The 19,890-nt window shown below is 56.6% G+C and overlaps 1 protein-coding gene across 3 annotated transcripts; it reads left to right on the top strand.

The window, feature by feature from the left end:
- Positions 1-3,040: 3,040 nt before the first annotated feature.
- On the top strand, positions 3,041-18,308 carry RGS14 (regulator of G protein signaling 14). 3 transcript variants are annotated; one of them, XM_087429322.1, is made up of 15 exons: positions 3,041-3,243; positions 10,123-10,144; positions 10,326-10,504; positions 10,840-10,932; positions 11,016-11,159; positions 11,553-11,696; positions 11,809-11,920; positions 12,242-12,354; positions 12,814-13,017; positions 14,773-14,849; positions 15,068-15,179; positions 15,297-15,378; positions 15,471-15,517; positions 15,597-15,711; positions 15,972-18,308. In XM_087429322.1, exons 1-15 carry the CDS (start codon positions 3,199-3,201, stop codon positions 16,172-16,174), a joined length of 1,692 nt encoding a protein of 563 aa, XP_087285448.1. In that variant the 5' UTR covers positions 3,041-3,198; the 3' UTR covers positions 16,175-18,308. The 3 variants fall into 3 exon arrangements, with proteins under 3 accessions (XP_087285448.1, XP_087285449.1, XP_014641557.1); XM_087429323.1 differs by having other exon boundaries at positions 15,068-15,194; positions 17,703-18,308; XM_014786071.2 differs by having other exon boundaries at positions 15,068-15,194.
- Positions 18,309-19,890: the final 1,582 nt, after the last annotated feature.

Raw genomic sequence — 19,890 nt, 5'->3', positions numbered from 1 at the left:
CCCAGGCTCCTTCCTTCTCGTGGCTCCACAATTCCCTAGAACCTCAGCATCTTCTGCATCCAGCCAGCTAAGGGGAAAAGAGAATGTGGACGGCGTACTACTTAAAAGCCTTGGCCCAGAAATGGCACACATCATCCCACTCACATTCAATTGGTGGGAACTACAGTCATGTGCCGCGTACCAACATTTCAGTCAACGACAGACTACATATATGATGGTGGTCTCATAAGATTATAATGGAATTGAAAAATTCCTGTTGCCTCTGGAAGAGGCATCTGGAAGAAGACACTCAATAGGTTTGTCCATGACTTCAAAGGATTTGCCAAGGATGAGGAGGTTGCAAATTCAACAAGGCTGGGGCCGGCCCAGTGGCATAGTCGTTAAGTTTGTGTGCTCCGCTTCGGTAGCCCAGGGTTTGCAGGTTTGGATCCCAGGTGCAGACCTACATACCACTTATCAAGCTATGCCGTGGCAGGCGTCCCACATATAAAATAGAAGAAGATGGGCACAGATGTTAGCTCAGAGCCAATCTTCCTCTTCCTCAGCAAAAAGAGGAGGTTTGGCAATGGATGTTAGCTCGGGGCTAATCTTCCTCACCAAAAAAAAAAAACATCAACAAGACTGTGGTTGAGATGGCAAACAACTTTAACCTAGGTGTGGATGAAGATGACATTGAGGTGCTCCTAGAGGTGGTCCCTGAGGAATTGACTAATGAGGAGTTGTTGGAACTGAAACAGGAACACACAGCTGAAGAAGAGGCAAAAGAAAAGGAAAGTGCAGGAGAAGAAAAAGAAGAGCCTCCAAGAAAATTCATGGTGAAGGGTGTAGCAGAAGTTTTTGCAGACCTCAAGAAGCTCCCTAAAAAGTTTGAAAACATGGACCCCAACACTGAAAAGTTTTCATTAATAGAGAGGAATGTTCATCGTGCATTATCTGCTTACAAACAAATCTGGGATGAAGAAGAAAAAAAAAAACAAGCAAACCACCATGGACACACTTCTGAAAAGAGTGACTCCTCCTCAAGAGCCTCGGGCAGTCCTTCAGGAGGTATTCCAGAAGAAGGCATTGTTATCATGGGAGATGACAGCTCCATGCATGTTATTGCCCCTGAAGACCTTCCAGTGGAACAAGATGTGGAGGAGGAAGACAGTGATATTGATGATCCTGACCCTGTGTAGGCCTAGGCTAATGTGTGTGTTTGCATCTTAGTTTTTAACAAAAAAGTTTAAAAAGTAAAAGGAAAAATAAATTTTAACAGAAAAAAGCTTATATAATAAGGATATAAAGAAAATATTTTTGTACAGCTGTACAGTGTATTCGTTTTAAGCTGTGTCAAAAAGTTAAAAAAATTAAAAAGTTTATAAAGTATAAAAGTTACAGCAAGGTAAGGTTAATTTGTTATTGAATAAAGAAAAAAATTGTTTTATAAGTTCCATGTAGCCTAAGTGTCCAGTGTTATAAATTCTGCAGTAGTGTGCAGTAATGTCCTAGGCTTCACATTCACTCACCACTCACTCACTGACTCACCCAGAGCAACTTCCAGTCCTGCAGGCTCCATTCATGGTAAGTGCCCTCTATGGGTGTACTATTTTTTATCTTTTATACTGTATTTTTACTGTATCTTTTCTATGTTTAGATATACAAACCATTGTGTTACAGTCACCTACAGTAGTGAGTACAGTAACATGCTGTAGGGTTTGTAGCCTAGGAGCAATAGGCTATACCATACAGCCTAGCTGTGGGGTAGGCTATACCATCTAGATCTGCATAAGTACACTCTGTGATGTTCACACAACCATGAAATCGCCTAACGACGCATTTCTCAGAACGTGTCCCAGGTGTTAAGCGACGCAGGACTGTAGTCACATGGCCACAGCTGACTGCAAGGGAGCCTGGGAGGTTAAAGTTTAGCCATGTGCCCAGGAGGAAGAGGACATGAATTTGTGGTGAAAAGTCACTCAGTTTCTGCCACTGAAGGGATCAGGTTACAGCCCTAGAAGGGGGCAGTGAGGCAGAGAATAGAATATGAAAGGGAGTGTCACCTTGTGCCTGTAGAGAGAGGGGCCCAGACAGGCGTGGTGGGGCAACTTGAGGGCCCTAAGTAAGCCCAGACTTAGAGTCCAATACAAGTCCTCGTAGTGGGCACATGCGTGTGCAAGAAAGAGGCGAATTGAGGACTCTGGCTAAAGGCCCTGGGGTCATCTGGGACCCGGCCAGGGCTGAGAGGGCAGGGGCCACTCTGTAGTCGACAGTCCTGCTCTGAGGTGGGATTCTTATGTGAGCAAGTGTGAATGCACATATGTGTCTGCACACAAATACACCTGATCCGTTCCCCTGCCTGGGTGGGCAAGCTTGTGCACACCTGGTTACACAGGTCACTGGCGTGTCTGAGTACATATGTGCCTGTGTGCAGTTGTGCCTGTCACAGGCACTTGGCCAAGGGACAGTACATACATATGACTGAACGCCCAGGTGTTCCAGATGAGGGAGAGCCAGTGTGTTTATAACTGGTGTGGTGTGTGTGCATGACCATGCATGAGAGGTGGCCCTCTGTCTGCACACCATGGCACACTTCTGGGAAGTGTCCAGGGATAGAGGTAGTGACTCTGCATGTGCACAACTGCCTGGGGGAGGGGTGCTGAGTGTGCACATGCCTGGCACCCAGCAGGTGTGAGATAAGTGTGTGCTGTGTGAAGTACATGTGTGGATACTCAGTGCACATGTATGCATGTCCATGGGAGCCCCTGCCAGGGTGTGCCCAGGTGTGTGAGCATACACTTCTCTGTGCCCAGACGTGAACTTAGAGCTCCCTGGGCTGGGCCAGACCAGACTGGGCTCCTCGCTGAGCACACAGAGGCCTCTGCTGTGTGTTGGTGCCTGCGTGGGGCACTGCCAAGTGTGCGTTGGCGGCATGTGTGTGTGTGCGTGAACGTGTGTGTGTGTGCGCGCGCGTGTGTGTGTAGGAAGAGGCATTCGCTCTCTTAGACCTTGCTTCTTTCTGTGGTTCGGTTTCTATAGAGACACTTCCTGTGGCAGAGAAAAGAGGTAGTGAGCTGGTGTTTCAGGATGTGAGGGCCCACAGGAGCGGAGCCCGGCTCTCTCCGCTGCCTGCCCTCCGCCGTGCAAGCTCTGGCCGGCGCTGCCCACAGTCCACATGGTGGGCACCCCCCAAGGCGGGGACCCGTGAACAGCGACGGCATGCCAGGGAAGCCCAAGCACCTGGGCGTCCCCAACGGACGCATGGTGAGTGCGGGCTCCAGGCCAGGCCCACGGGGAGGGGTGGGCACACCCAGGGTGGAGCCCGGGAGGCACACCCGGCAGGGCTGGGCAAGAGCCTGCATGCTGCCGGCGGGCAGAAGAAGTTGGGTACAGACAGCAGCAGGCGGTGGGAACTGGTGCCCTGAGCCCAGGAGCTTCCAGATGGCCCTGCTGGGAACCTGGGGCAACCCTGGGGATGAGACCAGAGGAGAGCAGGCACAGGTTTCTGGTCCACCCTCACTGCTCCCTCTCCTGCTACTTTGGCACCACTTGGGGCTGCTTGCATCGTAGGGTAGCAGGGAAACCTGCATGCCCCTTGCCCCCTGCACACCCCCACGGTGGCCCAAGCCCCCACACCTCGCTTAGCCTCAGCCCTCCGCTCCTCATCCCACGTCCTGATGCCCAAGGTCAGGTAAGGGGTGGCCCTCAATGGGTTGCTGCCCTCCAGCTGGACGTGCCCCCGAGGTTCCTGCCAGAAGTAGCAGTTCTTGGGCAGCTTGGGATGGGTCAGCAGGGTCAGGCCACGTTGATACAGCCTCTGTCTGTCTTATTCCTGGGGCACCAGGAAACGGGGGTTAGCTGGGCACTAGGATGCCCTTGGCTGCTGCTGCTGCCCTACCCCCTAAACCTACTCCCTGGGTGCTTGGTGTCCGGGTCAGAGCTGCCCTCAGAGGATCCAGCTTCTTTATTCATTCAGCAGATAGGACAAGCTATGCTGGGCCTCCCTTCTCCCGCTAGGATATCAGCCCACTTGGCAGAGCCCCAGCCCCTCCTAACAACCCCAGGAAGGCGAGACAGTGTCCTAGCCTCCCACCCAGCCCCAGCCTAGTACTGGAGGACAAAGCCAATGGGTCTAGAGAGACCTGGGTTCCGGTCTTGGCTCTGTTGTCTCTTACTAGGGGGTCTTCTCTGACCCTCAGTTTCTTTATCTGTAAAATGAGACCGTTGGAACAGATGTCAAAGGCTTGTTGAGATGATTAAGTGGAATGATGAATATGAGGCCCCTGACTCCTTGCAGGGGCTCCATAAATGTCAGCCCAATGCCCGCCTTCATTCTCAGCCCCTCTTCAAGGATTCCCTGCCTCACCAAGAAGCTGAGCCACCCCCCATCCCCACTCCTGCCTCCTAATTCCCAAGACTTGTCTCCACCTCTCCTTCCAGCATCTCTTTATTGCTCAGCCCCAGGCTAGTTGGGTGGGAGAGAGACCAACTCTTCTAAGCTGGCCCAGTCCCCCACCTCACTGTCTCTACCATCAACCTAACTTTGAAAGTTCAAGAACCCATGCCTGGCAGTCCCACCCTGGCAGCATGACACTTGGGTGTCCAGGCCAAGAAGGAGCATGCTCACTCCTATGCCCACCCCAGAGGGCAGCTGGCTTGGTGCTTCCGAGCAGTGCCCAGAACTGCAGGGCAGCTGAGGGGCCCAGAGACAGACCCAGCCTCTCCCCCTCCGTGTCAGCCCACAGCTTCTCTACCCAAAAGTCATTCAGAGCAGGGAGGGCCCAAACTCCACCCCCAGTCCTGGCAAGCCCACAGACACCGTCGCTGCTCTCAGCAACCTCACACACAGGTTTATCTGTGCCCTTCCTGGGCCTGCTCTGCACTCCCTGTGCCACCTCTTGGAATACTGAGGGTCACAGATTGGCCACTTGCTAGCCATTGGGCAGCTTTCTGAGGCCATGCTCAGCGGAGATGGGGAGGGGTGGACAGGCATCAGTGTCTGTGGCAGGGATGTGCAGAGAGGCACCTGTGGGCCAGGTGTCTGGCTCCTTCCATGAGGGAGACTCAGAGGAATGAATGACGTGCTGAGGACAGCGGGCAGGTAGAGGGGCCCGTATCTGAACCCAGCTGATCTGACTCCATGCCAGGGCTCTTCCACCTCCCTGCCGCCTGGCTCTGTCCTCCCCCACCTCCCCTGCAGCCACCCCACCCACTGCGCTGTCATCCCTGCTGAGGCAGCTTCATTTGTCAGCCTCGTCTTTCTGCCACTCAGCATGTCAGGCAGTTGCAAGGAAACCTGTCACTTAGAGATGGCCCCCAGCACCCCTCCCAGAGATGTCTTCACACAGCCCCAACCGCCACTTCATTTTTTCACTCACTCATTCATTCAACAACCCCTCCTTAGGGCCTGTTCTGTGCCAGCCCTGCCCCAGGCACTCAAGACCCAGGCCCAGCGCCCTAGCCTCTGCCCTCAAGCAGCTCTCAGTCTGGCAAGGCACAAAAGACATGGGGCAAATAGCAGAATAAAATTCGAGTTTGGGTAAGAGCTGGGGCTCAGGCTTAGAGAAAGCTCGAGGAGGACCTGGAGAGGACAAGCCAACTTCTCAATTCATATCATGCACTGTGGCATAGGAGACGCCTGAAGGGACACATGACCTGGAAGAGGGGATGGCATGGGGAAAGGCCAGGACATGGGGAAAGAGGGTATGTGCACAGGGACATGGCCCGAGGTGGGGCTGGGCCTAGAGCCTGGAGAGGGGCATTCCCTGTGTCCTGTCACTCTCGGGGGCCCAGTTAGTTGCCCCACCTGACAAGGAGACCTGCAAGGCAGAGCCCACTGTACCTCTGCCTGCATCCCTGGTATTCAGCTCAGGACACAGGGTCAGCCCCACAGGCTGGCTCCAGCTGAAGGGTCCAGGCACCCTGGGTTCTCTGGGGGTGTATCCAGAGAGGATCTTGGGGCCTTGGTTTCCCCAAGCTGGGATGAATGAGATCATGGTACAGACTGCTCAGCACAGAAGACGCTCAGTAAATCAGCCCTCCCTTTGAGGTCTGACCCCTCCAGAGGGCAGAGTTGAAAAGAGGCCCCTGGGCCCTTTACCTCCGATTGACCTTGCCCACCTGTGCCCCAAGGACTGAGGCCCTGGGCCTCCCAGCTCCCTGGTACATCTCCCGTCCACCCAGGGAGGCAGCTTAGTGGAGGAAAGACCTCAGGCTCCAGAGTCAGGCACACTTGGGTTCTGATTTCTGCTCGGCCCCTTCCCAGCTGCGTGACTTCTTTGGGCTTAGGTTTCCTCATCTGTAGAATGGGAGTAATAATCCTTGCTGCACAGGATAAGGATGTGAGGATGGAGTGAGAACATGGATGTGTGCTGTCAAACAATGCCGGCCACACAATCAGAGCTCAGGAAATGTCAGGCCACCCTCACCTTAGTATTCTCAGATACCAGCAGCCTCCCAGGGCCCATTTCCTAAGAAAAAAGTAGGGCAAACTGAGGCCTCACTGGGGGGTCGGGTTTGCCACTGGCCACCACACCCTTCCTCATCCTTTCTTCCCCTTTTCTCCTATTCACCCACCACTTCTCCTCGCAGGCAGGCCGGGCGGGGCAAGGTCGGCCCTGCTCAGCACAACTTCCCCAGTCCTGGGATCCTAGGTGGTGGGAGCCGGCCAGCAGCATCAGCACACCACTGCCACCGCTGCATGCCTGCTGCTTTCACAGACAGGCCTCTATCGCCCTTCCCAGCAGCCCCAGGAGGTTGGGAATGCTGAACCCCATGCTACCCAGGGAGAAATTGAGGCCCAGAGAAGGGAAGTTACTTGCCCCGGAATGGTAGCACTGAACTTGGACTCCATCCCCGCTCCCTCCCACCTCTTGATCTCTGTTCCGTCTCATTTAGCCCCAGCTATATGGATTAACATCTGGTGGGGTGAGAGGGGCTCAGGAAGGAGGACTACAGGCTGCAGTTCAGAGACAGAGCGTCCCTGGTGAAGGGGCTGCCAAGGCCTCCTGGGAGGGTGAGGGCTGCTCAGAGCCTTGATGCCTGCTTGGGAGAACCGGGCAAGGAGGGTGCTTCGTGGGAGGGGGTGCAGGTTGGTTCCTTCCTACGAACAGGCCTGCCCTCCAGGAGCTACCAGACTGGCAAGGGAGAGGCCCAGACATGGGGGGCAGAGTGGGCAGAGGGATTCAGGGGTCCTGGTGTTTGGGGATGACTGGTGTCACTGGCAGAGATGGGAGAGCGGTTGGGTGGGGGAGCAGGAGCAGATACCGAGGCAGAGGAAACAGCAAAGCAGGAAGCAGGAGTGTGTAGGGGTGTGGGGAAAATAGAAAAGTTTGACAAAGTGTAGGGTGGAGGTGAGGGAGGGAAATGGGGGAGGCAAAGGGGCTCATTAGTCAGGCCTAGTCAGAGCTTCAGCTGTAAGCCGGCAACTGCTCCACCTCCCAGGGCAGGGAGCAGGGCAGGAGGACCTGGGAGCCAGCACCACCTGAAGACACAGTCAATTCAGCATAATGTAAAGAATAAAACAAAATAGGAGTGCATGCTGGCTTAACCCCGGGCGCCTCTGCCCTCTCTGGGGTCCTGGTCTGCGCATAAGCCCCTCACAGGGGGCTCTGAGCAAGAGAGAGGCTGAGTCTAGGGCTGGAAGGCAGGCTGGAGAGAGGCCAGTGTGTCTGGGAGGAGGCTACTGCGGAGAGGGAGGGAGTCAGGATGGTTCCCAGAGATCTGGCGGGAGGGCCGTGACAGCGGCACTGAGGCTGGAAAAGCCGCAGGGCAGCCTGGGGAAGAAGAACACCCGACAGGCAGGTGTGGGGATGAAGGGAGCTGGCAGGAAGGAAAAAAGGAGGCTAGAAGGGACCTTGGGCTTCAACTCGTCCTGCTCGCACAACCCAGGAGTTGGGACTTGCTCCGGCAGCCGTGGGAGATGAAGCGTCAGATGGGGGAGAGCAGAGGCAGGATGGCGCGGGTGTGGTGCGCTGGGGAACCGGTTCCACGCCCAGCCTCGCTCTGCGCAAACTTGCTCTCCTCCTCAGCAACTAATCCCCATGCTCCAGGTGGGAGATGAGGCTCAAGGGGGAGTGTGAGGTTGTAAAACTTAAAAAGGGAGGGCTGGGATTTGAATCCGGATCTGACAGACCTAGACACCTGTGCTCTTTCCTCTATGGCAGGGCTCGCACACTCGAAAGTCAGAGCAGGGTCAGACACCAGTACTAACACAATAACAACAATAATAACAACGTTCCTTGAACATGTACTACACACCAGATAGTGTTGTGAGTTCTTTATATATATTTAACTTATTTAATCACAGCAACCCTGTGAAGTCAGGACCATCATTTGCCCCATTTGTTTGAGAAAGAAACTGAGACACAGAGAGGTGAAGTACCCTGTCCAAGATCACACAGCACCAAGCTGAACTCAGTCTGGGGCAGCACCTGCCTCCATAAGAGACATAAATGCATCAAACTGGCCCCAGGGACCTCTGAGGAGAGCGTGAGTCCCTTCTAGGGAAGGTGGTTGCTGGTGAGTGCCAGCCGAGGTTGTCATGCTGGAAGAACTCAGGCTAGCTGGGGCATCGCAGTCTGAAAGAGGAGACAGAAAGCTGGGGTTTTACGTAAAACTCCTGATTTTTAAATGTGGAAAAGTCTTCTAAACTTTAAAAGAAAAAAGCATTCTGAGGGCCAAGAGATTAATGTCTTACGTATCTGCAGGCCAGCCCAGCCCAAGATATGTGACTCCCAGGTGGGAGCAGGGAGCAGAGAGGGAGATTCCAGCCAGGAGGGCAGCGAGAGGCTTCCTGGGGGAAGAGGTGTTTGCTGACCTGTTTCCAGCGGGGATGGAAAGAAGGCACAGGTGGTGGAAGCTCCCTTGGCAGGGCCTGGTGCAAATGTAGGAGGTGAGAAGGAGGGAGGAATTGGGGATGACTCAAGCACTGGGGTTGGAGCCCAGGTGATGGGGAGAAAGAAAGGATGCAGGGAAGCTGGTTCAGCGCCCTGCTTTGGCGGTGGCTGTGGTGGCTTCCCCTCGGGACTGGTTGCGTGGGAAGGGGTCGTGGGACATTTAGGCGGAGATGTTAGCAGGAAGTTGGCCATGCGTTCTTGGAGCTGGGGAGATATGGGAGGGAGAAAGGGCCCAGGACAGAGTCTGAGGTGGGTAGAGGCCACCTTGCATGGGTAGGAGATGACGAGGAAGCTGGAGGAGCTGCAAGGAAGGTAGGAAGAAGACCAAGGGAACCACTGCAAGAGTCATTTTGAAAGGCAGGTTTTTCTGTTTCTAGCGGCTGGGATTCCCAGAGAAGTCGGAATTGTGCCTGGGGAGCAAGGGGGAGGATGGAGTTGGCCTCTACAGCAATGTTACTCACAGTGTGGTCCATGGACCAGTAGCATCAACATCACCTGGGAGCTTGTTAGAAATGGAGAGTCTCCGGCGCCATCCTGGACCTACTGAACCTGAGTCTCTTGAGGGGGCTCCTCCCAGTCATTCTAATGCACACTGAAATTTGAGAACCACTGCTCTACACTATAAAATAGCATCCTGTGCCCCGTCCAAGGAGGGGTGGGACCCATGGGAGACTCTGGGCCCCAAGAGGAAACAGTTGCCATAAGGAGATCATCAGAAACAGAGACACCCCTCCTTCCTCAAAGACAACAGCAAACATTGATACAGCACTTACCACATGCTGGCCACTATTCTACATGCTGGAAATATATTAAAATGATTTGATCCTCACAACAGCCCCAGGAAGTAAGTTACTATTATTATCATCATCACAGATGGTGACGAACAAATAGCTTGCCCAAAGTCTCACAGCTAGTTAAGTGGCAGAGACAGGACTCAAAGTCTGTGTTCCTCCTCACCGTGCTATACACCTGAGCTCACCCAGTGGTTGCTGGGGGAGGAGGGAACCAGGGGCAACTGGAAGGTACCTGGCATAGGTCCCAGCACACAGTGGTTGGCACATGATGGGAGGGGAGCCAGGGGCAGCCTCAGCAAACCCCTGAGCAAGCAGTGACCTGACTGGGAGTGCCCAGCATGGCCCTCCAAGCAGGGAGAACACAGCTCTAGTCCCGCGGGCTTGGCCCGGAACTGTCCCTTGAGAATCCACCCTGGGCTCTACTCTGACTTTCTTCCTCGGGTCTCTTGTAGGTTCTGGCTGTCTCAGATGGAGGTAAGTGACAGGGTGTGTGGAGAAAGCCTGGCTGGGGTGGGTGGGGGTGTGTGTGTGTGGAAACAGGGTGGGGATACCCCTGCTACTTGCTATCTTTCCAGAGAAAGTACCTGCAAACGGGGTTGGGCCAGGGGCTGGGCAAGGCCACAAGGCTCACGTCTACTTGTCCATCCCCCTACAGAGCTGAGCAGCACTGCGGGGCCCCAGGGCCAGGGCGAGGACCGCGGCAGCTCCCTCAGCATCCACAGCCTCCCCAGTGGCCCCAGCAGCCCCTTCCCCACCGAGGAGCAGCCTGTGGCCAGCTGGGGCCTGTCCTTCGAGCGGCTGCTGCAGGACCCGCTGGGCCTGGCTTACTTCACTGTAAGCCCTGCGGTGGGATGGGGAGGACTGAGGGCAGTGGCCACCGTGGGGGGAGGGGCGGGGGGGCATGGGAGAGGGCATGGATGGAGCCTCAGGCTGGCCAGAGTGGGACTCCTCTGTCAGCTGCCTCGTCCAGCCTTTCTCTGGCACCCTTTTCCTCCTTTCCCAGCTGGGAACTTTCCTTGTGTCTACCTCCCCTTTTCTCTCTGGGCCTCTGGATCTGGCTCCATCTGTCTGTCTTGGCCTCTTGGCGGTGTCTCTATCCCAATGTCTTTGACCATATCCCCTGATTGGGTCTCTGTGTCTCTGACTGCCTCCTCCTTCGCCCCCACTAGGAGTTCTTGAAGAAGGAGTTCAGCGCCGAGAACGTGACCTTCTGGAAGGCCTGCGAGCGCTTCCAGCAGATCCCGGCCAGCGACACCCAGCAGGTGGGGGGAAGGGGCAGCTGGGGCAGAGGTGGGAGCAGGGCCCGGGCCGTGCCCTTGACCTTCTCCTGTCCCTCCTGCCCCAGCTAGCTCAGGAGGCCCGCAACATCTACCAGGAGTTCCTCTCCAGCCAGGCGCTGAGCCCCGTGAACATCGACCGGCAGGCCTGGCTCGGCGAGGAAGTGCTGGCCGAGCCCCGGCCAGACATGTTCCGTACACAGCAGCTTCAGGTGAGCCGTCCCGGGGGCGCGGCCTGGGTTGAGGGGGCGTGGCCTTGGAAGGGAGCGCAATGGAGGAGAGGCGGGGCCAGATCCAGGGGCGGAGCCTGAGCAGCAGGCGGGGGGGTGGGTGGTGGTCCTGGGACCGAGCTAAAACGCAGGGGCAGGGCGCGGGTCAGAGGTCAGTACCGGAGGCGGTGGTGAAGGAGGGGCTAGAGGAGGGGCCTAGCTGTGGTCGGGGCGGGGCCAAGAGTAGGGGCGGGGCCTGGATCCTAGCGGTGGGTAGGAGGGGCTAGGGGCTTGCTCCCTAGGTTGGGGACCCGGCCAACCCCGAGGGCCGGGCCTGGGACTCTGGCGGCGCGCAGAGCGCCCCTTCGGCTCACTGCCCCCGCGGCGACCCCGCAGATCTTCAACTTGATGAAGTTCGACAGCTATGCGCGCTTCGTCAAGTCTCCGCTGTACCGGGAGTGCCTTCTGGCGGAGGCCGAGGGGCGCCCCCTGCAGGAACCTGGCTCCTCGCGCCTCGGCAGCCCTGACGCCACGAGGAAGGTGCGGACCAGGGGCTGCCGGGGGCAGGGGGCCGGGGGCAGATCTGCGGGTGCGTGTCCACCGTCTGCATGTGGGCTGGGGCCCGGTGCCAGCGCCTTCCCTGTGCCCGCAGAAGCCCAAGCTGAAGGCTGGAAAGTCGCTGCCGCTGGGCGTGGAGGAGTTGGGGCAGTTGCCGCCTGCTGAGGGCCCTGGGGGCCGCTCGCTCCGCAAGTCCTTCCGCAAGGGTGAGGGCAGGAGGCCACAGAGATGTGTGCGGGCGGGAGTTGGGGCAAGCTTTGAGAACGCCGTCTTCCTCTGCTTGTCTCACAGACAGTCTGTAAGTCTGTGAAAACCGAAATGTGACCCTGTGACCACCATTTTCCCCGGGGGGTTCAGTTCCCAGGCTAGACTCCAGAAGTTTGGGAAACCCCCTCAGTAGCAAACTCAAACCACGTTAGACTCCTGCAAGAGGGCTCCAACAGGGTCCACTCGGTTGGGGAGAAGCCTCAGCAGAGGGGAGAGTGTAGGGAGGGGGGCTGGCCTGCTCATTGCTCCTTCTGCCCTAGAACTGGCGGGCGGGGCGGCCAACTCGGCCTTGCGCCGAGAGTCCCAGGGCTCCCTCAACTCCTCCGCCAGTCTGGACCTCGGCTTCCTTGCCTTCGCCAGCAGCAAATCGGAGGTGAGCTGACTGCTGGGGGAGATGAGGGGCAGGCTAGGGCCACTCCTCAGGCCCCTTTGTGTGACTGCCATCATTCCCAGTCACCCTATGGGCTTCCATCTCCCTGGTTGCTCCCCATGGACAACCCCTCAGCCTCCTTACTTTCTTCCTGTCCTCACCACATTGGGTCCCATGCATGTCACGGGTGCACATCCTCTTTAGCCGATGTGTGTGCACGTGTGGGTGCCCTGGTGTACACAGCATGTGTATGGGAGTCAGTGGGTGGACCTGTCTCTGGGTGCCCATATGCCTGGGTGAGCATACATGTGTTCCTGTAGAAGACTGTACCTTGCCTGCCTACAGGTGTGTCCTTGGGCATGTGTGTTCGTGTGTGCTCCCCAGTGAGCTTACCTGTCTGCACCTGTCTGCATGTCCTTGAATGAGTACACATGACCTCCCCCCACTCCTGCCCTGAATCAGAGCCACCGGAAGAGCCTTGGGAGCTCAGAAGGCGAGAGTGAAAGCCGGCCAGGGAAGTACTGCTGCGTGTACCTGCCCGATGGCACAGCCTCCTTGGCCCTGGCCCGACCTGGCCTCACCATCCGTGCCATGCTGGCAGGCATCTGTGAGAAACGAGGCCTCTCTCTACCTGACATCAAGGTCTACCTGGTCGGCAATGAGCAGGTGCGAACCTGGCCTGGTCTCCAACTCTAACTCCTTTCCTGATCCTGATCCCAGCCCCATTCCTGTCTCTGCCGAGCTATGTCTTCAACCCCAATTCCATTCCTAATCCCCTGGACCAACCTAATTCCAACCCCATCCCCTATCCTCACCCCCTTCCTAACTCCAGCCCCCACCACAACCCCACCCCTCACCCCATGCCGACTCCAGATCAACCCAGCACCAACTCCTCACTGAAACTCAGAAGTCCACTCTCCTGCCACAAAAATCCTATCCCCATGCCATCCCCATCCAGGTTTCCAGCTTCACCCATCATCCTCCCTGTGATGGTGTCTGGGAGGTAGAGTGGGAGAGAACCGCTGCTGGAGCTGCATTTTCCCCTGTCAATCCCCGAGTTCAGACTGCCCATCCCTGAAATGGCCATTTGGGGGAGCCCTCACCTCCTCTGCCACTAGAGGCACCCAACTGCACCTAACCTATGAAAAATTCCTTTAGGTGCAAACTAACATAGCTTTAAAGAGGAGTCTAGAGAAAAACTCACTTTAAACTAAGCTGTCCCATAAGGAGTAGCTGAAGGAAGACTGCTGCATCCCAGGGAAGACCCATCAGGATTTCATTCACCCAGTAGACAAGGCCTAAGGCCCTGCCAGGTGGGTGGGCAGAGGGCCCCGGGCCTGAGCTCTGTCCTCCAGGTACACAGGCTGGATGTGAGCCAGGCAGAATGTGATCAGGGAGGAGGAGTCGAACCTCCAGCAAGTTTCTGGGACAAGTTAGACTTTTCTGGTTAGTCACAGGAAGGCTTCATGGAAGAGGCAGCAGTTGATAAGGATGAGGAGGAATTTGCCTGGCAGAGCTGTGGGGGGAGGACATTCAAGGCAGTGGGAACAGCTGAAGGGAAGGCCTGGAGGTGGGTAAGAAGTACAGGGCATGTTCAGGGGCCTGGGGCGTGGGAGTGTGAGGGCAGCAGTGGGAGGAGCTCTGCCCACTCTCTCAGGCACCTCTACATGGGCTTTCATGTCTGCTAAGTATAACTTCACCACCCACTCTCCACCTGTGCCTGCAGCACAGCACAGCATATCGCCTGGGAGAGGCTGCCTCCCGCCCGGGGCTGATGCAGCTAGTGGGGCCTCTGGGGCTGGTAGTCACTACAGCTGCTGTCTATGGACCTACTGTGTGCCAGACACTGTGCCAGATACTTCACATCCTTTTGGCCTCACAGTGGTCTTGAGGGAAGGGTCCTTTTTGCAGTGAGGAGACAAGAAGTGTCCTTAGTAGGTGGGGACGGAGAGAAGTGGACAAGTGTCAAAAAAGAGACAAGGCCTGGGTGGCTGACCAAAGGTGGGTGGTGAGGGAGGAAATGTATCCAGTTCATCTGGTTGGGTTTCAGATGCCTGAGGCACAAGGGGCAGCTGTCCAGGGGGCAGATCCTGGCCTGGCCCAGGATGAGGCACCCTGGGATTCAGGACCTAAGCCTGCCTCTTACCTAAGCAGCCCCATTACCATTTCGTGCCCACCGCGTGCCCATGTTTCCCCTAACTCTGTACCGTTTCTGAGTCTGTCCAGCATTCCTGCCACCATTCTCCCTGGCACTGATTCCAGTCTGGTCTCTTACCCCATCCGCGTCTCTACGCCTAAACCGTCCATCGGCCTCTCTGACCCTTAGGGCGGCCACGGGAGGAAGTAAAGGTGGTTTCCTCGGACCCGGGGGATGGCTCGGGGTGGGGGGACAGACTCTGAGACCCTGCATGCCATCTGCAGAAGGCCCTGGTCCTGGATCAGGACTGCACCGTGCTGGCGGACCAGGAAGTGCGGCTGGAGAACAGAATCACCTTCGAGTGAGTACCCCTCCCCCCGGGTCCCGGTCCCATCACTCGCTTGGGTCCCAGTTCAGGAGGCTGCTCGCCCCCTCAGGTCCCGCCCCTTGTGCTAACCCCGCCCCAAGTTGTCCATCTCCCATTTCAGGCTCCGCCCCCTCTCGAGCCTGTCCCAGGTGGGTTGGGGAGGGAGGGGAGGCCGGCTCTCCGCACTTCCGCAGCGCGCGGGTCCCGTCCAGGCTCGAGTTGGCGGCGCTGGAGCGCGTGGTGCGGATCTCGGCCAAGCCCACCAAGCGGCTGCAGGAGGCGCTGCAGCCGGTCCTGGCGAAGCACGGCCTGAGCCCGCAACAGGTGGCGCTGCGCCAGGTGGGCGGCGGGGACGCGGGGCAGGGGCGGGGGACGCGAGGCAGGGGCAGGGCGGCGGGGAGTGGGCTGCCTGTCGCGCGTGCTACTGACCTGTCCCCGCAGCCAGGCGAGCAGCAGCCGCTGGATCTGGAGAAGCTAGTGAGCTCGGTGGCGGCCCAGAGACTGGTTTTGGACCCTCTCCCAGGTAGGGGGCTTGGTCCCAGGGGACGGCTCTGGCCCAGGAGAAAGGGGGTCCAGGCGGGAGGCAAATAGGAACGGTGGCGCTCTCGGCCGCAGGTGTGAAGATCTCCGACGCCGGTGACAAATCCCCCTGCCGCAGCCGGGTGAGTGAGAGGCGGGGAGCCCTCTTCTGCCCGCTGTGCCTCTCCTCCTGGTTGTGGCTCTGACCCCACGTTCTTGCAGGGCCATCAGCCTAGAAGCCAAGATAAGGCCGCCCATCTCCCCCCACCATCCCTCAACTCGCTGGCCGACAGGCCCAGTAGTGTCACTGGGAAGAGGCAGACCTGTGACATTGAAGGTACATTGGGGATAGTGGGTGCTAGAGACCAAAGGAGTTGGAACCTTGAGGGTGGCATCAGGGGACTGGATGCCGTTGGGGCTAGAACAGGAAGGCTGGGGGCCACTGCGGTTGGGGGACCAGACTGGTTGGGCTAGGAGGTGGGAGGGGGACATTGGTGCTGGAGGGAGTGTTGGTTGGTGCTGGAGACAGTATGGGCAGCAGGACGGTGCAGGCGGGCCCTGTTCAGGTGGGCTCTCTGACTCTTCGGCTGCCGCCAGGCCTGGTGGAACTGCTGAATCGAGTGCAGAGCAGTGGGGCCCATGACCAGAGAGGCCTTCTGCGCAAAGAGGACCTGGTACTTCCAGAATTTCTGCAGCTACCTGCCCAAAGGCCCAACTCCCAGGAGGCCCCGCCACAGACTGAATCAGCAGCCCAGCCCACGGGGGGCCCCTCAGACTCCACTGCCCACTCTGCCCTCTGACAGCTGCCCAACAATCCAGGCCGGCTGCATGGCACCTGGTGGGCCAAGCATGCCATGGGCCCGCTCTGCATGCCCTGTCTGTGCCATGAGTGTCCCTGGCCCTTCCTGCCACAGGCAGGCCCTCAGGAAGAGCCGGGATGGGGTGGAGAGGAGCTCAGAGGAGCCACACCCCACAGCTCCCACCACATGGTCCCTCACAGGCTCACCCACCCATCCCTTGCAGCCAGGCCACTGGGGGGAGGTGCGCCTAGCCCCCCAGGTGCAGGTGTGCTCAACACGGAGGGGTGGCGTTGGCAGTGCCAGCCTCCCCACCCTGTGCCAAGCCTCCTCCAGCAGGGAACAGGAGGAGGGGCCGGCCCCTCCTCAAGGAGCTAGTTAAGAGTAAGGCCTGAGGGTGTGGGCAGGCAGTCCCCCCCACCCGCTAGACTCTACTGGACATATTGATTTGGCAGTTGGCTTGGGGCAGCTGGGTTTGTCCTGGATGTATGATATTGTTATTATAATAATTATTATTATTCTGCCATGAGGTGTGTTCCTTGTGTGCCAGTCTACCCTGTGCCCCCCGCCCCAAACCGCACTGCCTCTGTCACTGAGGTCAATGCCAGGAAGCTCCTGGGGACCTCAGGTGTGCCCCCTGACTTCCTGTTGTCAGAACCTCTCTTCCTGACTGCACAGAGTATCCGGGTGTGAGTGTGAGAGAGAGAGAGCAAGAGAGAGGGAGGGAGGAGAGGAGGTAGGAGGAAGTGGGGAGGGGAAGACCCTCTGGGGAGCTGTGCCTCTGCCAGGCATCATCATGCTGTTCCTTGGTCTCTGTGGATCTGAGTACAGCGTCTGGTTGCTGTTTTCTGCTTCTTTTGGGGACCGACTGTCCCTGCAGACATGGCTGCAGGCTTCTTTGGATGCATTGAAGGCCTTGTGGCGGATGCTGGCTGTTGTGGCAGGGGCAGGTTCTGCCCCTTGCCTCCTTTTGCTGGGTGGTCTTCCCTGTCTCCAGGCAGCAGGGAAGCCCAGACCTCACATGGGGAGGGGAAGCAGGGAGGACCTCCCAGAAGGAGGCAGCCTGCAGGCAGAGTAGCCAGACAGTCCTGGTGCTGCTGCAACAGAGGAAGCAGGGGGCATGGGAGCCCTGAGAAGGCACCTGGGGGAGTGAGGGGCTCTCCTGATCGCCGCAGACACGTTGAGCTCTTTTCCCTACTCCAGCTCTTTACTCTTGCTGTCCCATGTGCTGGGAGCTCCCCTACCTGCCCCCTCTCATGTAACTGGCTCTTCATCATTGAAATTCATGGGAGAGCTTAGTGGGGCTTGCTGCCCCATTGCACCTTTCTCCAGAAGCTGAACCCAAGCCAGCCCCAGGAGGCTTCAGCCCTCTGCCCCCTCAGCACATTTTGTTTGGCTGGGTTGACGTGCCCCCCTGGAGTGGGCTCATGACCTAGGCCTGGCCAATCAGAGTTTGGTTCAGGGATGAGCCTCTGATCCCAACCAGAATCCCAATCCTGCTCCTTTTCTACCATCTCCTGGGGATTTTCAGAAAGGATATGCAGGGAGAGAAGCTACGTGCGATGGAAGCCAACACAGGAGAGCAGGACTGAGAGATGGAAGGAGATTCCTGACAGAAATTATCTACACGCCTAAATTCACCCGTGCCTGAAGTCAACCACCCCCAGACTTTCTCCTTAGGCAAACCAATACAGTCTTTCAAAGTGTGTCTACTTGTTACTCTGTGTGGGGTTTCTAAGACCTGCAACCGCAAACAACGTCCTGCTTCACTGAAGATCTTGGCTTAAACATCTCAGAGGAGCCTTCCCTGGTCACCTTATGCTCTGGTCTAAGTGTTTGTGTCCCCTCCAAATTCATATGTGGAAATTCTAACCCCTAAAGTGATAGTATTAGGAGGTGGGGCCCTTGGGAAGTGATTAGGTCATGAGGGTGGAGCCACCATGAGTAGGATTAGTGTTCTTATAAAAGAGACCCCAGAGAGCTCCCTCAGCCCTTCACCATATGAAGACACAGAGAGAAGATGGCTGTCTATGAACAGGAAATGGGTTCTCACCAGACATCAAATCTGCCAGCACCTTGATCTTGGACTTCCAGACTCCAGAACTGTGAGAAATAAATTTCTGATGTTTATAAGCCACCCAGTCTCTGGTATTTTTGTTATAGCAGCCCAAACAGACAAAGACTCCCTATATGAAGTGCTCCTCAACTTTGTTCTCTACCATCTATCCAGCTGTCTCCCCTCACAGCACTCAGCCCACTCTGTGATGATCTTGTTTACTTACTTATGCTTGTTTGCTGACAATACAATGTACGTGCCCTGATGGCAGGGACCTTGTCCATCTTAGTCACCACTGTGTCCCCTTGGCCTACTAGGTTGAAAAATGATGCTGCAGACTCAGATAGTCCCGGCAAAGGGTGCAGAAGACAGCAGAGCAGTAGGGGTCCTGGACAGGGGACTGCGTAGCGCCATGGTCCCAGTCTGTGGCCAGAGATGCAACTAGGGAGACAAGCCCATGTCCCTTCCCTGATCAGCTGCAGAACCTCCCTCACCCTTCCTGGGCCCTGGGGCTTCTCCCTTGTGATACCCTTCCATGTGCCCGAGGATAGAAAGGTGAGGACAACAGGTGAGAGACGGGGTATCTTCCCAAAGTTGGAAGATCCTGCGGGCTAAGCCCACCCTTCTGCAGGCCCCCCAGCAATGATGTCTGTTACTCTTAGGGACCAATGAGATTGCCCCATGAGAAAGGAGGTCATGGGCCAGATGGAAGAGTCTCCGTAGACGTCAGCCCCTCCAGGGGCAGAAATTCACATCTACTGAAGTCCCCAAGTTAGACAGAATTCATCCTTTATCTCGTTTTTGTCCTCAACAACAAAACAGCCTGGTGGTGATGAAACCAAGGATGCAGGAGGGGAAGTAATTAGCCCAGGATCCTGCAAGGAATTGTCACTGGAGCTTCACCAGCACTCAGGCTGTCTGACTCAGGGGCGTACCAGGGAGGGCCTGGATGCAGTAGAACCTCCGACGGGAGCCAGGGACGTCTAGGAGGAGGGTACATTGATATGCCTACCCTACGGGGGCCAGTGTGGGAATTTCTGCTAAAAATTAAAAACACAAAGCCTGTGATCCCAGCAGTGCTGCTAGAGATCTCTCACTCCCAGGTACGAGGAAACCTCTCCCTGCAGGGTTGCTTATGACTGGAAAACTGGCCAACCACCAAGTGTGCACGGGAGTGGGGTGTGGGGTGTGGGGTAACACAGTTGTGGTAGTGTGTCCATGCTCTGCAATATCACACAGCAGATAAAGAATTGGGTACAGCATATCCTGACATGGAAAGTTTTCCAAGACGTGTTATTGTTCAGTAAAAGAAAACAGAGCAATGCATGTGGCATGATACCTTTATATAAGCCACAAATACACTGGCACTTATAAGTGTACAGAAGGGAAAGAGAATGTTCTAGAAGAATACATGCCAAACTGACAGGGAGATGGGGAGGGGACCACCACTGGAGGTCGTGGTCAGAGGAGATTTTTACCTTAGCTTTAATTTTTTTAAAGAATGCCATTAAGAATAATTATAATAACACAAAGAACTCCCCGAGGCCACTTCTTTGTCACTGCCGGTCTGCCATCCCTTCCTCCAGAAGTAGAACCTCTCTCTTCCTTTGGGGGCTTCAGCCCACCATCCCCCTCTGCCCATTTTGGCTGGCTGGGTGTGTCC

Source organism: Ceratotherium simum, chromosome 4 (assembly GCF_057802395.1).
Source record: "Ceratotherium simum simum isolate JZ-2026a chromosome 4, ASM5780239v1, whole genome shotgun sequence".
Taxonomy (NCBI): Eukaryota; Metazoa; Chordata; class Mammalia; order Perissodactyla; family Rhinocerotidae; genus Ceratotherium; species Ceratotherium simum.
Note: the sequence above shows the minus strand (reverse complement) of the source record. Positions and strands in the feature narration are given on the sequence as shown.